General features: G+C 39.1%; 1 protein-coding gene across 1 annotated transcript in view; it reads right to left on the bottom strand.

Annotated features, from left to right (window-relative positions):
- The window catches only part of gna13a (guanine nucleotide binding protein (G protein), alpha 13a), an 84,753-nt gene that overhangs the window by 17,558 nt on the left and 47,533 nt on the right, over positions 1–19,662 (bottom strand). Inside the window, exon 2 of the mRNA XM_063074504.1 lies at positions 12,301–12,351. Within this exon, the coding sequence (XP_062930574.1) occupies positions 12,301–12,351 (51 nt within the window). The remainder of the gene's footprint in view (positions 1–12,300; positions 12,352–19,662) is intronic.

Below are 19,662 nucleotides of genomic sequence, written 5' to 3'. Positions count from 1 at the left end.
TCACATTCTTCTGCCTCTGAATTTTCAGATGTAATGATTCTAAATGTGCAATTTAGAACCAAGTGGGATTGTTTAATTTTAATTGTCATTTTCTTTGCAAGTTTAATAATCAATTATCTACTTGTACTTTACGTAGCCTTTATATACATAACAGATAATATGCCTCTGGTGGCTATACAAAGCATAATTCTAAAGCATTTGTTCTTTCGTAAGTGGCTAGTATTTTCTCTTTGGTCAATCTTAGAGCAGTATTGAATAAGTATTTTCTAAGTGATTGTCTCTTATCTATGAAATGTTCTTATTGTTAGTGTACAAAAGTAGCTGTTTTATGCTATGCATCATTTTAGTTCCTCTCCAAGCCGCAGTGACCCCTTGGCACCTTTCTGTTTCTGTTCTCTTTGTTCTATCAACTCTTAATAAAACGATCAGGCAGCAACAAGTTTTGTGCCTTGTTCTTGACTTCCAAAAGAACCTAGGATTAAAACAAAGAAATCCAACAGTGCTGAAGGGAGAAATTTTGAACATTTAAAAACCAATTAGATGAGGGCCATCTATACATAGAGTTGAAAGAAATGCGAGAGACGTTAAATGATTTTTTTGTGTGTATTTACTCAAGAGACAAACACAGAATCTGTAGAACTGGGGGAAAAAAAAGAATAGCAAGGTCATGGACCATATCCGGATTATGTTAGAGGTGGCGATTGCTATCTTGAGACAAATTAGGCTGGATAAATCCCCAGGGCCTGATGAGATATTCCCTCGGACCTTGTGGGAGGCTAGTGCAGAAACTGAAGGTGCCCTGGCAGAGATATTTAAAACATCTTTTAGCCACAGGTGACTTCCCAAAAACTGGAATATAGTTAATGCTGTTCAATTCCATAACAAATGTTTTAAGTATAATCCTGATTATAGGCCAATGAGTCTAATGTTAGCTGTGGGAAAATTATTGGAAGGTGTTATAAGGGATAGGATATTTAAGTATTTGGATAGACAGGGCCTGATTAGGGATGGTTAACATGGCTTTGTGTGTGGAAAGTCATATCTAACCAAACTTTGAGTTTTGAGGAGACTACCAAGAAGGCTGATGAAGGAAAAGCAGTGGACATTGTCCACATAGACTTTGACAAAGTCCTGAAAAGGGAAGCTGGTCCAGAAGGTTAAGTCATTCAGCATTCAGGATGAAGCAGTGAATTAGATTCAACAATGGCTTAGCAAGAGAAGCCAGGGAATGATAGTAGATGTTTTTTTTTCTCTGAATGGAGGCCTGTGGCTGGTGGTGTACTGCAGCCATTGGTGCTGGGACTATTGTTTATCAGAAATATTAATGTAGAATAGTCTGTGGTAAACAAGATAAGCAGATTTGCAGAAGACACTAAGATTAAGGGGGCATAGTCGACAATGAAGAATGCTACCAAAGGCTGCAAAGTGATCTGGACCAATTTGAAAATGGGTTAAAAATGGTAGATGGAATTTAATGCAGACAAATATGAGATGCTTCACTTTGGAAGAGCAAACCAAGGTAGGATTTACACAGGAATTGTAGGGCATTGAGGTGTGTAGTAAAACAAAGGGACCAGCAAATACAGACTAATAATTCCTGGGCTTCATAAATCAGGGCATAGAGTACAGAAACTGGATGTTATGTTGAAGTGGTATAAGACATTGGTGAGGACAGATTCAGAGTATTGTGTGAAGTTCTGGCCACCTACAGGAAAGATATCAGTAAGTTTGAAAGAGCGCAGAGAAAATTTACACAGATGTTGCTGGGGCTTGAGGCCCTGAATTACAGGGATAGGTTGAATAGATTAGGACTCATTCCCTGAAACATAGGCGAATGAGGGAAGATTGTATAATGGTATACAAATATTGAGGGGTATAGATGGGATGAATATATACAGAGCTTCCCCCCCCCCACCCCCTCCAACGAGTCCAAAACTAGAGATCACAGGTTTCAGGTGAAAGATGAAATATTTAAGGGAATCTGAGGGGGAACTATTTCATTCATAGGATGATGCAAGTGTTGGAATTAGCTACCAGCAGAAGTGGTGGATACAGGTTCGATTGTAATGTTTAAGAAAAATTTGGATAGGTAAATGGATGAGAGGGGTATGGTGCAAGTAGATGGGACTAGGCCGGAAAGCAGACTGGCACAGATTAAATGGGCTGAAGGGCCTGTTCTGTGCTGTAGTGTTCTATGACTGATTAGGTTTATTACAGTGGGCTGATGAATATTTGAAATCCTCTCTTAGTCCATGGAAGCAAACTTGTACTGTTCAATCAAAACAGAATTAGCCAATTTCTGCATGTCATCAATTTAGTTCATTTTCTACTTCCCTTTTTGTCCAGTATGGCTTATTGGCCATGTCCCACTGCCTTTCATTTAGCAACACCATGTACAGTCAATGAAGTAGAATCTAATCTGAATTGCAACATTTACACATTTGGTCTCACACATTAGAAAATATTTCCTTTGTTCTACCCATCCTTCCACTTTCTCTGCTTCTGAAATCTAAATAGCTTTCTCTTTTCTCATTTTGATGAAGCATCCTGGATCTCTTTCCAAAGGTTTCTTTTTACCATGGATGCAGCCCAAAATGCTGAGAGTTGTCATCATTTTCCATATTCATTTCAGATTTCCAACATTTGCAATTTTGTTAATTCTCAAAAACATCTTGCAAATCACATACTTGCCCACCCCATCCAGTTCTTCTTGCTCCACCTGCGGCAAAATAAATAGCTCCCACAGAACTGGAGAGGAAGACTGCGATCCGGGCCAAGGACACCAAGAACAATTACTGAAGCAATTCCTTGATGCCAAACCTAATTTCGTAAAAATCAAAGCAGTCATCTTTTAAAACTTAGCTTCTGGTTGGTACACCAGCTCACTAAGACTTCAAATATAATTAGCTCCAAGTATTTCTATAGAAAACTGAGGCTTGTCACAGATGATCCATCTACATTTAACACAAGCAGCAGCAATATGTTTTTTTAAAATATTCCTTTGTTATTTTTGAACTTTGTGGACTTAGTAATTTAAAAGTGTGCATAGAATTAATCAGGATGGAAGTAGGTCATTCAACCCAACTCATCCACAATGATCAGCGAGCACCGTTCCATATTAACCACATCACCGAGCATTTGGTCCTCTATGGTTAAGCAATTAAGATATTGGCCCAAAAGATGTCACATTTCATTCATGTTAAGATAATGTTATGCTGAACCACACAATAGAAAACATATTTAAAATTAGCACTTCATGACTTTAACACCACCCGAACTTTACAGGACTCTTCAACCTAACTATATTATAGAAAGTGAATTGGGAATTGGAAACATTAAATCCAGAACTAATTAATCAAACCCCAGAGTGATTATTAAGGGCTTTAATTTAGTGGTTTGCTAGAAAGTTATTCATCTTTTACAATGGCTTCTGTCTTTGACATAGTTATTCTGTATAATCATACTTCAATACAGCATGGAAGGGAGCCATTTGGCCTCTCACATCCATATTAATTCTTAAGAGCAATTCATCTAGTCCCACTTGCCTGCCCTTGTCCCATATCCTTCCAAATTATTTCAGATACTTATCCAGTACTTCTTCCAAAAAATAGCAATTGGCACTTCCTCTATTTATTCTCCTGACATGCAGTTCCAACCCTATTAATGCGCTGTGTATTAGAAAAGTGAAAAAACACAGTAAGTGTGCAGTAATTTGCAGAAAGTGGAAGGGGTGGAGAAAGCAGAGGGAATGCCAGAAAGAGATTGCAGACCAGACACCAATTAAGAGATTTCAGTGAAAATAAATACAAGACCAAACTGCAAGCAAAAAATCCAGCAACATCTGTAGAGAAGAGAAAACAAAAAGCTAGCTACCTGAAAACAGAGGGCTGCAATGTGCCAGATGGTTAAATTATTCCTTGAGGTTACAATAGGCATTATTCAAAAGTCAGAGAGAGATTGAAAACTTAAGTCACTGGAAGCTCAGACTGAAAAGTTTAAAAACTGCTGAGGCTAGAAATTTGAAATAAAAAAAAATGGTCAATGTTGGTAAATTGAGTTCTTCTACAAAGGATCATAAACCCAAAACAATGACTTTTTCTTGTTCTACAAATGCTGCCAGACTTGAGTTTTAACATGTTTTAATTTCTCCATGATAGTGAAGACCTCCCTGTAAAACCCAAATGCAGTAAACTAAGATGACACAAAAACAGACAGCAATGTAGACAGTGAAAAGTATCAAAAATTATGGGATCTTGATCAGCAAGGGAAGTAGGCCAAGGAATGGCAAATGGTGTTCAATCAGACAAGTGCAAGGTGTTACACTTTGTGGAGTCAAACCAGGGTAGAACATACAGTGAATGGTAGGGTCCTGGGGTATGTTGTAGAACCGAGAGACTAAGTACAAGTCGAGTTCCCTGAAAGTGGTATCACAGGGAGACAGAATGGTGAAGGTAGCATTGGTATCTTGCCTTTCATCTGTCAAGGCACTGAGTATAGATTTGGGATGTTATTCTGCAGCTGTACAAGACAATGTGTACAGTTTTGGTTACCCTATTACAGAAGAGATCTCAATAAGCTAGAAAGTGAAGATGAGGAGAAGATGATGGCGGCGCGACGCAGCTTGCAGCGGCCACTCCAGTGGTGATGTCTGTAATTTGTCAGTTAGGGTGCCGTGCACAATCCTGATTTGATGGAGACGGACATGAGAGCACGGAGGAACATCTGGTGAAACTTCTGAAATGCCTGCTTCGCTGCAGCTGCTACTGTGTGGTCCACAACCTCCGGAGAAGGCCTCGAATCCTCGGCTTTGCTTGCTGCTCGGTGGCCGGGGTGGGGTCAAAGCACTCGGACGGACTCAGAGTCCGCTGTGGTCGGGTGCTTCCAATGGTGCTGCATCGGCAAGTTGGTGGCACTTGGAGGTTCACGGCAGGGAGAATTCCTCCCTTCTGCGTGAGATGATGCGTCCATTGGGACTTTGAGATTTTTTTTTACCGTCCCCATGGTCTTCTCTTTATCAAATTATGGTATTGGTTTGCATTTTTGTAACTATATGTTATAATTACGTGGTTTTGTCAGTTTTAGTCTTGGTTTATCCTGTGTTTTTCTTGTGATATCATTCTGCAGGAACACTGTATCATTTTTTAATGCATGCATTTCTAAATGGCAATAAACGAGGACTGAGTGTCCTCATAATCTAATCTAATCTAAGTGCAAAAGATTTAACAGAGTATCACTAAAACTCAAAGTCCCCAAGTTATAGGGAAAGGTTGGACATGTTAGGACTTTATTCCTCGAAGCATACAAGACAGAGGGTTGACTTTATAAAGGTGCATAGACATGATGAAGCAGTCTTTTTCCCAGTTAAAGGAAATTAAAAGCTGGAGAGCAAAAGTAGTTGAAAAGGGCGAGTTGAATTAACTGTAGGATCTGTGAGGTGATGTTGGGCTTGGGTTACTAACCTACTTGTACTATTATAAAATGTCTTTTTCCCCTTCACTCTCGGATCACTTGTGTATAATTTACGTCCTGTGTGCTTTCTATGTACCTGTGATGTTGCAGCAATCAGACTTTCCAATGTATCTGCACTTAACATACTTGTGCATGTGACAATAAACTCAATTTGACTTATCTCCTGATAGGAAGAGAGGAAATCCGATATCAACCATGTGAAAGTGAGAGCAGGATGAAAAGCGGCAGCATTTACTTGAAAATTACATTATTTTGACTGTCAGCTTCCATTCATTCTCTGTGACTGCCCAGTTCAGTCTTTCATCTCCTCTGGCTGCTCTTTTTCTTATAGCACTTTCCCAAACAATGTTGGCCCTTGTAACTCTTCCCTTCCCATCATCCAGGGACCCAAATGGTCCTTTAGAATAAGGTAACAATTCATTGTACCATCCAATTTAAAATACCAATTTGGCACTCATGATGTTAACTTCTCAACAGTGCAGAAACCAAACAGACTGGTTAACGACTGCCTTGCAGAACACCTGCAATAAAGTCAATAAAGATCACAGAGTTTCCTGTCACCGGTCACTTTTATTGTCTATCCCACTCCAACAATGATGTGTCATCGGCATCCTATGATGTCCAAAGCAAATTCAATGAAAAGTATCCAATTTTTCACCGGACAGCTTTTTATTCCCTCCACATAGATAACTGCAATTTCAAGTTATTATCTTTTTTACTTTCTCAATCTTCTGTCTTCACTGCTGCAATTTAAAGCAAGATCATGTCTATAGTATTGGTCTGCAGCCAATCACTGATGTGCCCACTGTTGTTTTCACTCTCATATCAATTTAAAACGTGCTTGTTTGCTCACATTTCCAGATCTAATGAAGGGCCACCAACTTGAAATGTCAATGACCTCTTTCCATATAGATGGTGTGCAACCTGCTGAGTTCTTCCAGCATATTCTACATTTGTTCTGATTTCCAGTAACTGCAGTTATGTGCACCAGAAAAAATGCATCACTATTCTTAAATTACCTACTAGCGGGGGAAAAGTTATGGCTACCTCAAAAATATGAATGAGAAAATATTTCAGGATACTAGTTTTGTCTTTCTGCATAAAAACAGTGGAGCATAAATGCTTTACATTGGATCTTTACTCCACTTTCACTTACCTCAAATCCCCAGAAGAATAATAGTGACATGTTAGATCAAAAAAATCCAGCTGAGGTTGTGCACTCAGGAATGCTCCAATCACTCAAAGACTATTAATGTCAATGTTGCTTTGACAAACACAAGAAAATTTGCAGATGCCGGAAATCCAAAGCAACACACAAAATGCTGGAGGAACTCAGTAGGGCAGGCAGCATCTACAGAAATGAGAAAACATCAACTGTTTACTCTTTCCACAGATGATCTCTGGCCTGCTGAGTTCCTCCAGTCTTGTGTGTACGTTTTCATTACCTGCATCAGGAAATGATTTCCACATACGGAATGCAAATCCGCAATGGAAAGTAAAATTGCAAGTTGCTATTACCTAAAGTGTTCAGAATGAGACCTTATTTTATAATGCTGAAAAGAAAAAAGCATCCACTGAAATAAATTACAATCACCATTTATACTCAGTGGCCACTTTATTAGGTACGAGAGTAGAACTCATGTGATCTTCTGTTGCTGTAGCCCACCCACTGCAAGGTTCAACGTGTTGTGCGTTCAGAGATGCTTTTCTGCACACCACTGTTGTAACATGTGGTCATTTGAATACCATCACCTTGCTGTCAGCTTGAACCAGTCGGGCATTCACCTCTGAACTCCCTCTTTAATAAGGTATTTTTGCCCACAGAACTGCCACTCACTGGATTTTTTTTTTGGTCTTTCACACCATTCTCTGTAAATTTTAGAGACTGTTGCGCGCGAAAATCCCAGGAAATCAGCAGATCCTGAGATACTCAAACTAACAAATGGCTTGGCACCAATAATTATTCCATAGTCAAAGTTACTTTGGCCACATTTTTTTCCAATTCTGATGATTGGTCTGAACAACTAAACCTCTTGACTGTGTCTGCATGCGCTTACACAATGAGTTGCTCCCACATGATTGGCTGATATTTGCATTAAAGAACAGATAGATGTATAGTTCTACCAAATAAAGTGGCCACTGAGTGTACAAACTACCAACAGAAAATAAGAAAATAGGTGGAGTAAGCTACCTGGCTCCTATACACTACTCCACTATTCAATAAGATCTGCCACTCTTCTGAGACCTTAATTCTCGGGACACAAGGAAAGAGTTAAATGTGATTCTTTCTTAGTATATGATAAAAGAAAATGCAAGTCGGTAAGATTACTTGGTATTAGCCTGAAATGGATTGCTTTGAGAAAGTTAAAGGAGTACAAGTCTACAGCCTTGACAGTAGATGATGATAAATACCTGTCTGTCTAGAGAAGTTGAGGTCATTGTACAGGTGCAGGTATCAAATGGTGCCGTATTATGGTAAAGCATTGGAGCAAGAGTTATTTTAGAGTTTTAAAGCAAGGGTCCCCAAACTTTTTTGCACTACTGACCAGTTTAACATTGACAATATTCTTCCGGACTGGCCAACCGGGGTGGGTGTTCAAGTAGGGTTAAACTCACCTCAACATGTCTTTTACAGTTAGGGTTGCCAACTTTCTCACTCCCAAATAAGGGACAAAAGTAGCAGTCAAATCCTGGGACACTTTACCCCAGGAAAGACTACTATGACCATGAAGCCTCGCGCGGGCACCTGTGTGCGCATGCGCGTACGTGCTGATTTTTTCCCCACAAATTGGTTTTGCCTTCATCTTCCCGACTATACTGTACATACATTATTTCTACTTTATATAGGCTGTATATTTATCATATCATTCCTGCTTTTACTATATGTTAGTGTTATTTATTTTCAGTTTTATGTGTTATTTGGTATGATTTGGTAGGTTATTTTTTGGGTCTGGGAACGCTAAAAAATTTTTCTCATATAAATTAATGGTAATTGCTTCTTCACTTCACGCCATTTTGGCACGAAAGGTTTCATAGGAACGCTGTACCTTAGTGGGGGAAATACGGGACAAGGCCAGTCCCTTATGGGACAAACCAATTTAGCCCAATATACGGGATGTCCCGGCAAATACGGGACAGTTGGCAACCCTATGTTCAAGTTCAACAGTGCGTGACAGGGAATGAGGAAAGCTGCAGCTGACTCATATCGTTTCCTCACGGCCCGGTAGCACATGCTTTGCGGCCCGGTGGTTGGGGACCGCTGTTTTAAAGGGTATAAAAAGGGACACATTCTTTGTCAAAAGGGAAAAGCTTCTCTTACACTCGGTCATAACCAGAAGATACAGACAAGTATGTTGAGAGGACAAGGGGAAGTGTGAGAAAAGACTATGTAAAAGTTTGTCAGATCTGTGTCAGATAAAACCATAAGGCACAGGAACAGAATTAGGCCGTTCGGCCCATTGAGTCTGCTCCACCATTTCATTATGGCTGATCCATTTCTCTCTCAACCTCCTTCTCCTGCCTTCCCCCCATAATTTTTCACCCCCTATCTCATCAAGAGTGCATCAACCTCTGCCATAAGTATACCCAATGGCATGGCCTCCAAAGCGGCTTGTAACAATGAATTCCACAGATTCACCACTCTCTGGAAAAGAAATTCCTCCTCATATCTGTTTCTAAATGGCCATCCCTTTATTCCGACGCTGTGTCCTCTAGTGCTGAACACCGCCACCATAGGAAACATCCTATCCACAATCATACTATTTAGGCCTTTCAAACTTCAATAGGTTTCAATGAGACCCCCTTCTGATTCTTCTAAATTCCAGCTAGTAAAGGCCCAGTGCCATGAATCAATCCTTATATGAAAAACTTTGCTTTTATACTCTCGTCCTCTTGAAATGAATGCTAACATTGCATTTGCCTTCCTCACCACCAAATCAACCTGCAATTTAACCTTCAGGGAATTCTGCACGGGACTCCCAAGTCCCTTTGCACCTTAGATTTTTTAATTTTACCCCAGTTTAAAAAATAGTCCATGCTTTTATTCCTTCTACCAAACTGTCTGACCATACACTTCCCAACACTGTATTCCATTTGCCTCTTCTTTTCCCATTATCCCAATCTGTCCTGTCGACTCCCTGCTTCCTCAACACTACCTGCCCCTCCACCTACCTTCATATCTTCCACAAACTTGGCCACAAAACCATCAATTCCATCATCCAAATCAATGACAAAGTGAAAAAGTAGTCCTTACACCAACCCTTGCCGAACACCAAAAGTCACTGGCAGCTAATCAGAAAAGGCTCTGTTTATTCCCACCTCTTTGACTCCTGCCAATCAGGCAATGCCCTGCCCAGGCTAGTATCTTTCCTGTAATACCATGAGCTCCTATCTTGTTTAGCAGCCTCATGTCTGGCACCTTGTCAAAGGCCTTCTGAAAATCCAAGTAAACATACACTGACCCTACTTTGTCGATCCTGCCTGCTATTTCCACAAAGGATTCCAACAGATTTGCCAGGCAAGATTTCCCCTTAAGGAAATCATGCTGTCTTTGGCCTATTTTGCCATGTTCCTCCAAGTAGCCTGAAAACTCATCCTTAATAATGGACTCCACACCTTCCCAACCACTGAAAGAATGGTTCCTTCCTTCTGCCACCCTCCCTTAAAGAGTGGGGTGATCTTTGCAATTTTCCAGTGCTCTGGAATCATTCCAGAATCTAGTGATTCTTGAAAGATCATTACCAATACCTCCAGTTAATCTCTTCAGCTTCCTCTTTCAGAACCCTGTGGTGCAGTCCATCTGGTCCAGGTGACTTATCTACCTTCAGACTGTTCAGTTTCCCAAGCATCTTCTCCTGAGTAATAGCAGCTGCACTCACTTCTGTCCCCTGACACTCTCCAACTTCTGGCAAACTGCTAGTGTCTTCCACAGTGAAGACTGATACAACTTATTCAGTTCGTCAACCATTTCCTTGGCCCTCATTACAGTTCCCCCCACATTTCTGCAGATCAGCTCATTTAGTGGATGATAAGTTTGTTTTCTATATTACTACTTCATTTGTTTCCTTTCTGTATTGCATGTTTTATGTAACTTTAATGAAGTGATTTCTTGTGCTACAGTGACTCCTTTATTTGTGAATACATACATGAACACTCCTTGCTGAATTGGAAAAGAATTCAGGACAATTTTTAAAAATGTTTTCATTATACAGGATGTTACAAAAATTTATCACCTCTAACAATCTATTATAACCTCCATAATCTGAGAGATCAAAACTATATACTTTAATTTGTAACTGCACATAGTCAAAGTCAAAAACATCAACTCCAAAACTGAGCTACGTAATTAAAACAAACGCTTTGAAAAGTAGAATTGTGTTCAAACTTAAACAATGAGTACACATCTGATAAAAATAAAGTACTGGGCTTAGAAAATCAAGGTTTCAAAGCTGAAAACCAACACCCGGCCTTGTTAAAAAATTATATGATAGCATTCTAGCAATTTGAATACATTATCAAGTCAACACTCGTGGGACCGAGAGACTGCAACACTTGTAGACAACCCTGTGTTAGTGGAGGCAAGAGTTTTCGATGACATATTAAACCAATGGATGATATATAGCATAATTATGTAGAGGTGTTAGTGCAATGTGTGCAGTAGGACCCCATGTGCAGCCCAATAAGTGATTTTCTCCATCTGGCTTTGTGCAGAATTCTATTTGAAATTTCTGAGAGTTTTCGGTCACTTCAGTAGATTCTACATACCTAAGGATCCTTTCAATTTCTGTATCCACCTAAACCTGAAGATTCCAAGGTTTCTGACTCTACAGTAATCTATATCCATTTCAACAGCAGCTCTGAATGTCTCTTATCTGCGAGAATGCACATTGTAAAGGAACTTTAAAAACTATGGCACACAATCAATCTACACTTGTATACAATCTGTCTTATGCATTTATATTTAATGTAGTTTTTTTTTACTATTATATTCTTTATCTTATTGTTTTTTTTGTGCTGCATCAGATGTGGAGTAGCATTTCGATCACATTTACAGTAGTAAAAAGGAAATGACATTAAACTCTTCTTTGAATCTTTGCAAAAACCGAGGTTTTTAAACCAGAATGTAAAAACGTGCTCTAGTCATACTTACTGACTTAATGAATTGTAAAATGATAGCATGTTTATTAATGCACATTAATGATACAATGGCTTGCTTTTCAGACATTTGTTTTGGGATGCATTTAACATTTTTAATTGCATAATAAATGACTACTACAAAGTGACACACAACTGTAGAAGGGAAGCTCATAACATGACCTCATGCAGGAAGTTAAACGTGGGCAAGATAAAAATCAAAAATGAACATTAGTTCACAAGAGAAAAATCATTACAGGTTGTTTACTTGCCCTAATGACAAACCTAATCACTGCTTACAAATAATGAATCGAATACCCAGAGACCTGTGAACATTTGGCTTTGTGTCCCCTAAGCTAGAGGGAATGGAAAGAGTGAGAAGTACGAAGCGGGTATTAGTAAAAAATACTAATTTCATTCTGTTAAAATACTACACAACTCACTTATGACATGGGCAGTAATCAGATATACTTGTTGACATCAATAAAAACCTATTCAGAACGGACATTACTTCATTATTCAAATCAATTCTCTTTATTTCTACTTGCAACCATTTATATAGTATAAATCTTCATTCTTCCTAAAAGTTATAGTGTTAGTGCTGCTCCATACAGAAAGCAATGAGGCATTGTTTTATTTAAGTTTTTGATCAGAATATATGTTAAGACAATGTATAAAGCTTACTGCAATAGTACTTACTGCATCTGCTAGTCTTTCCAAATTGTCCAGAAAATATTTCACAGATTCTCCCTGAAAATGAACAGACAAGTTGTTATTTACTAAGTCAGTTTAATGTATTCTTAAACTAGTAGAAAACAATTTTTACTACAAATTAATTCAATTCTGTTGAAAACAAATCAAAAGATTTGCAATGCTAGAAGAGACTCAAGTTACCCTGAAATGAAATGTTAACTTTGAGTCAGTTGGTGGCATAAGAGTGTGGATTCAAGTCCAACACCAGAGACTTCAACACAAAAAAACTAGATTACAACAGAGGTGCCACAATGCTGGAGGTGAAGTCATGGTGACATAAAACCATAGACACAGGAGCAAATTAGGCCATTTGGCCCATCATTATGGCACATGTATTTCCCCTCTCAACCCCATTCTCCTGCCTTCTCCCCGTAACCTTTGACACCCTCATACTCTCAGTACTAATTGGATTGGGAATAACATCTCCTTGTTGACAATCAACACTGGCACACCTCAAGGATGTGTGCTTAGCCCACTGTTCTACTCTATACACCGAAGACTGTGTGGCTAGACATAGCTCCACCACCACCCATAAATCTGCCAATGACAACTACTACTAGCAGAATTCAGATGGCAATGAGAAGGCTTACAAGACTGAGTTAGATCAGCTGGTTGAATGGTGTTGCAACAACAACCTTGCAGTCAATGTCAGTAAGACCAATAGTTCTCCATTTGCACCATTTAATTTTTTTCAATATATACTTGTTGCAATGTGTAGGGTTTTGAAGATTATGTATTGTAATGTATTGCTGCTACAAAACACCAGATGTTACAACATATGCCAAACCTGATTCTAAGTGCCTGACAGCGGAGACTTTTTAGTATTATGTGGAGTTTGTAGCTTCCCTCTGTGAAGACATGAGAGCTCCAGAGCTCCAATTTCAAACATCCCAAAAATATGTAAATGGTTACGTTAAATGGCCACTGCAAATTTATTCCTGGCATGGAACTATGGAGCTGATTGGTAGAATGCAGAGGGGTGGGAGGCAAGGGGGTGGAAAAGGAGAAGGGCAGAGGAGAAATGATGAGAAGGTGCCGAGAATAAAAGAAAACATTGGTGTAAAATAAGTGGGTGACTGATGGCCATCATAGATTCAGTGTCTGTGAAACCCATTTCTAGGATGGTTGAAGATGCCATGGCAGTATTATATTTGAACAGGAACAGGGATGCTTGGGGGTATTCCTGTGACCTGGTAAATATCTCCCTCAATGAACATTACAAAAGAAATTATCTGATCATCCACACATTGTGATTAGGGACTCTGTGTGGAAATAGTAATGCTGTTTCACCATAGTGTGATAGAACACTATGACACAGGCATATCGCCCTATCTAGTCTGTGCCAAACTACTAATCTGGCTCATCCCATAGACCTGCACCCAGACCAAAGCTCTCCATACCCCTCCCATCCATTTACCTATCTGAATTTCTCTTAAATGTTGAAATCGACTCTGCATCCACTACTTCCACTGGAAGCTTGTTTCACCCTCTGAGTGAAAAGGTTACCCAACATGTTCCACTTAAATAAACATTTACCTTTCACCCATAGCCCATGAGCTCTCGTTATGGTCTTACCCAACCTCAGTGGAAAGCAATTTTTTTACTTTACAAAGAATGACTAATGTTAAAAGAATACTGCTTTCAAAAATATGCCTATTTACAAAAATACCTGATGGTACCATATGAATACTAGTCTTTGCAAAAGTAGCATGCTGATATTCAGAAAATAATGCTAGCTATTTTTAAAGCACTTTTCGAAGTGCTTTACAATAGGATAAAGCACAAACAAAAATAAAAGACAAAATTATGTTAGTTAAAATGTTAAATAAACAGGTTTGAACTGGCATTTGAAAGTGTCAACTAAGTCAAATAAGAACATGAACAATAAAAGCAGGCAGTGTGCAGTTTTATGCTCCTGTAGAGTCCTGTTATGTCGAATATGATGGACCAAATCAAGCAAAACCATTGGCACTCAGCCATTTAAACAAGACTAGACTGCCACAGAACTGTCTAAAGGTGGAAGTTTAAATTTACCAGATAGAATGACAGAGCTTAGCTATCAGGCTGTCATTGGACTCCATTATGAAATCCAATGCTGGAGACAAGTCTGAAAGAAGGGGGTGGGGTGGATGGGTGGTGATTAGGAATTTTAAAAATCAAAAAGAGCTAGTATTTGCCCCTTAGACACTACACCAAATCAGACTTGGCAAGATATCAGAAAGGCCATTATTTTCTATGAAAATCTGACCGTCCGGCAGACCAAGAGGAAAGGGGAAAGGTATTTTTTTAAAAAAATTAAAACATTAAAATAATTATTTTCAAATAACTAACAGGATCCAAGAGTAATCCATGGCGATTAAAAATAAAACATTAAGCTGAATGTCAGAGATGCATACAAACTTGAAATCAGCAACAGCTTGAACAGGTGTCTTTTGAGCACTGCCTTCAAATTCTGAAAAGGGGTTACTGAATCAGAGCTTTTTCATTCTGCTGCCCAAGATAGGGTTGCCACATTGATTTGGCAACCAATTTGAGTATGCACAGAACTAGTGAGATTAGCTGTCCAAGCCAGTTTAGTTTATTGGGATTACCAAACAAATTTAAAACTGAACTACTCTAATTTGAACATATTATAAAGGATAACTTGTACACAGTTTTTAAAACAATGACTTAATGTTTTACTTAACAACTTTCTCAATTTGCTCTTCATCCTTAACGGTCCCTGAGAATCAAAGATAATTTATTATGGCACAAGGCCATTAATCTGAACCCAACAATCTTACCTACATCAAGATACAGTACTGTGAAAAAGTCTTAGGCACACTATAATTTTTATATAAATTTTGTTTTAGAACTTGTTTATTTTTGTCTTCTGCATTAGTGTCAGTAGGAAAAAGCAAATTTTATATTTCCAAACAATTTTTCAAAAAATTAAACGTTAGAGAACTTCTTGTTTTCATTAAAGTAACACAGTAAATAATAGACCAGTGCATGATTATACAAAGATACAAACAGGTGCTAATGATCAATGACAATGAGTTGAATGAACTGAATTGGGTGAAGGACAACCAAAGTAAAAGATTAGGATTGGCAGATATGACAGTTTAACCTACAAATCATCAATTTGTTCACCATGACAATAATGAGCGTAGATAGCAACAAGACACAAGTGGTCATCCTGCATCAGCAAGGTCTTGCCCAAGCAGATAGCGGTTTCATCATGTGTTGTCCAAGCAAGGAGGACCAGAAATGCAGTGGTTGGCCACAGAAACTGAGTGCAGAAGACAAGAGATACATCAAACTGACACCCGTTCTAAATCGGAAGAAGTCCGGGCACCACTATCATCTCTGAACTCACAAAGACCACTGGAACTCAAGTATACTCCTCTACAGTCCACAAACTGGTCACACCAAATACTGATCTGATTTAGTTTTTTTTATACTGTTTACTGCTCTTTATAGTATTGTTTCTGACATTTAGAAGTTTTTCATTTCATTATTTTTGAAAGCATCTTCCCTTTGCAGAATTTATTTTTACATGTGCCTAAGATTTTTGGGCAATACAAGACAAATACAAAAACTTAAATATTGCAGGACTAAATTATGCAATATTCAGCACAAAATTATTGGAAACAGCACTCTATTCTGTTCATCCTATCCTTACACAGGTTTAATTTACCAAGAGATCTCCTACAACAGGTCTTAATGTGAGTAGTTATCAACAAAGGCAAAGTCTGAAATTTTAAAGATGTAATTAACTTTTCCAAACTCATTCAAGTGATACTGAGAACAAAACACGATTTTGAAAGTCATAAAGTTCAAAACAGATCAAGCTGGGACCTTTTAAACCAACGTTAAAGCCATGAAATGCTTAACAGATGATTTCTTTTACAGTATCACTGACTTCTACTTTTGTTATTTTCACTATATACGAACATCGTTTAATGGTTTTGACAGCTTGTGAGCTTTGGAGAGCTTTATCAACTGTCAAAGTTTTTCCTGAAGCAGTGCTTGCAGCTTAAAGCTAATCAGGAAATGACTTAAGAAACAAAATACCAATCCTGTTACAAGGAGAAAGTAAAGTGACCAGCGGCAGATGCAACAGAACCACCCTAAAGACCACATTATGCACAACTGTCATGAAGCAACCATTTCCTATTGAGGAAGGTAGGGTTAGCATTCAAAATAGATGAACTTTTATCAGAATGAGCTCTGACTAAATACTAACCTCAAGATTCTTTTCCTCACAAATTCTACTTAATCCACTGAGTATCTGAAGAATATTTTTTATTTGCTTTTGTACAACATATACAAATATTCAGCGAAGGGTCCTGATGAAGGGTCCTGGCCTGAAACGTCGACTGTACCTCTTCCTAGAGATGCTGCCTGGCCTGCTGCATTCACCAGCAACTTTGATGTGTGTTGCTTGAATTTCCAGCATCTGCAGAATTCCTGTTATATACAAATACTGCTATTTTTCATAGTAATTTTGGTACCACTGACTTTAATGTTTCAAACATATTGGTATGCTTACCAGAGGAAAACAGTCAAAGTTTTTTTTTGTTGAAGGGATTGATCCATTAACAGCAAAGCATCTGCCTTAGGCACCTTATCCTTGCAAGTGGAACAAGTGCTTCACCTGCCCCTACACCTCCTCCCTCACTACCATTTAGGACCCCAAACAGTCCTTCCAGGTGAGATGACATTTCATCTGTGAGTCTGTTGGAGTCATATACTGTGTTCGGTGTTCCTGGCATGCCTCTTGTATATCAGTGAGACCTGACGTAGATAGAGAGGCTGCTTCGCCGAACATCTACTCTACATCTGCCAGAACAAGCGGCCATCCATTTTAATTCCACTTCCCATTCCCATATGTCCATCCATGGCCTCCTCTACTGCCAGGATAACGCCACACTTAAGGCTAATTTATACTTGTGCGTCAACTCAATACTGTAACCTATGCAAGTGGCCTACGCGCGTTGTAAGCATCTATACTTGTGCGTTGGTGTGTCTGCGTCACTCTGCAATTCTGGCACATCACGCATGCACACACACCTGCCCATGCAAGGCTTCATGGTCATGGTAGTCTTTCTCGGGGTAAACAAGTTTAAAGCGAGCGTCTTTTTTCGTAAAAGTGAAATGTGTCCTCCATAATTTCGGAGGTCTGTAAAGCTTTATGGAAACCTCTGCAGTCAGAGTTCCTTCCCTGCCCTTCAGTCGCCCAATGGGAAGCTATTGCAGCATAGGAGGAAATACGATGCTCCCAGGCAGATCAATCACAGTTGTTGCGTTCTGCGCTGCCGTGACACGTAGTTACATTTTGGGAGAGGTGCGCGTCAGGCTACGGCGTAGGGATCCGTGTGGGCTCTGCGTAGGGTTCGCTGCGACACCGTACCTACGGTGTCAAGTTGACGCAGAAGTATAAATCAGCCTTTAGGTGTGAGGAACAACACGTTATATTCCGTTTGGGTAGACTCAAACCTTGATGGCATAAAAATCGATTTCTCAAACTTCCAGTAATGCCTCCACCCCACCCCCTCACCATTTCCCATCCCCTTGTTCCTGTCTCATGTTATCTCCTTGCCCACACATCGCCCCCCCCCCGGTGTTCCCCACCCCTTTCTTCCACGGCTTTCTGTCTTTCACCAGTCAACTTCCTAGCTCTTTGCTTCATCCTTCCCTCTCCAAGTTTCACCTATCGTCTGGTGTTTCTCTCTCCCCTCCCCCCACCTTTCAAATCTACTCCTCAGCTTTTTTCCCTCCAGTTCTGCCAAAGGGTTTCGGCCCGAAACGTCAACTGTACATTTTTCCCTAGATGTTGCCTGACCTGCTGAGTTCCTCCAGCATTTTGTGTGTGTTGCTCAGATTTCCAGCATCTGCAGACTTACTCTTGTTTAAGCATCTGTCCTTTTTGCATGCAATTACTGTTCTTTGTCCTCATTCTTTAGAGCCATTGATAATGTATAGTAATGACATTTATTCTGAAAGCTAACTGCACCAGCCGGAAGATACAAAGTATTACTTGACATTTAGTGATACAAACATCCTGATATGACCATAACAATTTTTGTAAATGAATTGCATTAAATAAAAATGATAATGCCATTAAAAATCAAAGAATAAATGAATGAGGTGCAGAATTTGGAGGAAATAAAGAATATTTCAAAGATTATTTCCAAACACCGTTGCCTTACTTGGTAAAAGGAAACCACGTTTTAATTTGCAAACCTATGTAATGTTCTTTTAGTAATTCCATCATATTCAAATTTATCAAGAGCCTCTGAATCAGAAGGATGTGGATTCCCTGTAGAGACTTGACCACAAAAATTAGGATGAAATTCCAGTGCAATACCATGCTTTAATGGAAACTGCTAAACGAACTTAATTCACCAATTCTTTTAAATAGATGAAAAAAAACTCCTGAGCACTTTTTTTTGAAGAACAGCAAAGGAGTTCTTTCTCTTGTACCAGGCCACAGTTTTTCCTTGATCAACAATAAAGTACATTGCCTTGTCATTATTACATTGCTGTGTATATACCAACATCTATGTCAGTATCCATGCCGCAAGAGTGACTGCATTTCATATGTACTTGAATTTACCAAGGTCAGAGCCATAGAGCATTGAAAATAGGCCATTTTGCCACTGCATCCATGCTGATGAATGAACACCCGCTCATATCAATCCTTTCTTCCAGCATCTAATCTATTGCTTCCTATGCTTGGCTAATTCAAATGCTTTTCTTCAGGGTCTTGAAATCTTTATTACAATGTATATATTTGACCACTTCAACAATTTTCCACTGAAACTCTCTAAAGTTACTGTCAAAACTATGCCCTGCATATTTGAGTAATAATCAGGAAGGCTTACTTCAATCATGTATCTACAATTTTGACCTACTGATTTCACTAAATAATGAAAAGCTCAAAGTGGGTGTATCAAAGCTCTAGCTCTTCTTACTAAGATGCATGTGATTATTATAAAGGTCAAACCTTATTCAAAAAGTACTATTTGAATATACCTATTTTGCATTGGTGATTTCAGTCCACGATACCAGGCCTTCACAATACAATCATTCTACTTCAAAGCTTTCATTAAAACCCAGAATAGCTATCTGATTTCATAAGCCCTGCCTGCTCCATCTGGCTCTCAGACCCAAGAGCTCAAAATGGATCACAGATGCAACACAGATAACACTATTGGACACCCAAGGCATTGTCCGAAGATGTGTGTGGGGTGGGGGATGGATGGGAAGGCTTTACATCTCATGTGCTTGTTTCACCAAATTCAATATCTAATCAGAAGCAAA

This window comes from Mobula hypostoma, chromosome 22, assembly GCF_963921235.1.
Source record: "Mobula hypostoma chromosome 22, sMobHyp1.1, whole genome shotgun sequence".
Classification (NCBI taxonomy): domain Eukaryota; kingdom Metazoa; phylum Chordata; class Chondrichthyes; order Myliobatiformes; family Myliobatidae; genus Mobula; species Mobula hypostoma.
The sequence above is the reverse complement of the archived record's forward strand: the minus strand, read 5'-3'. Positions and strand labels throughout refer to the sequence as shown.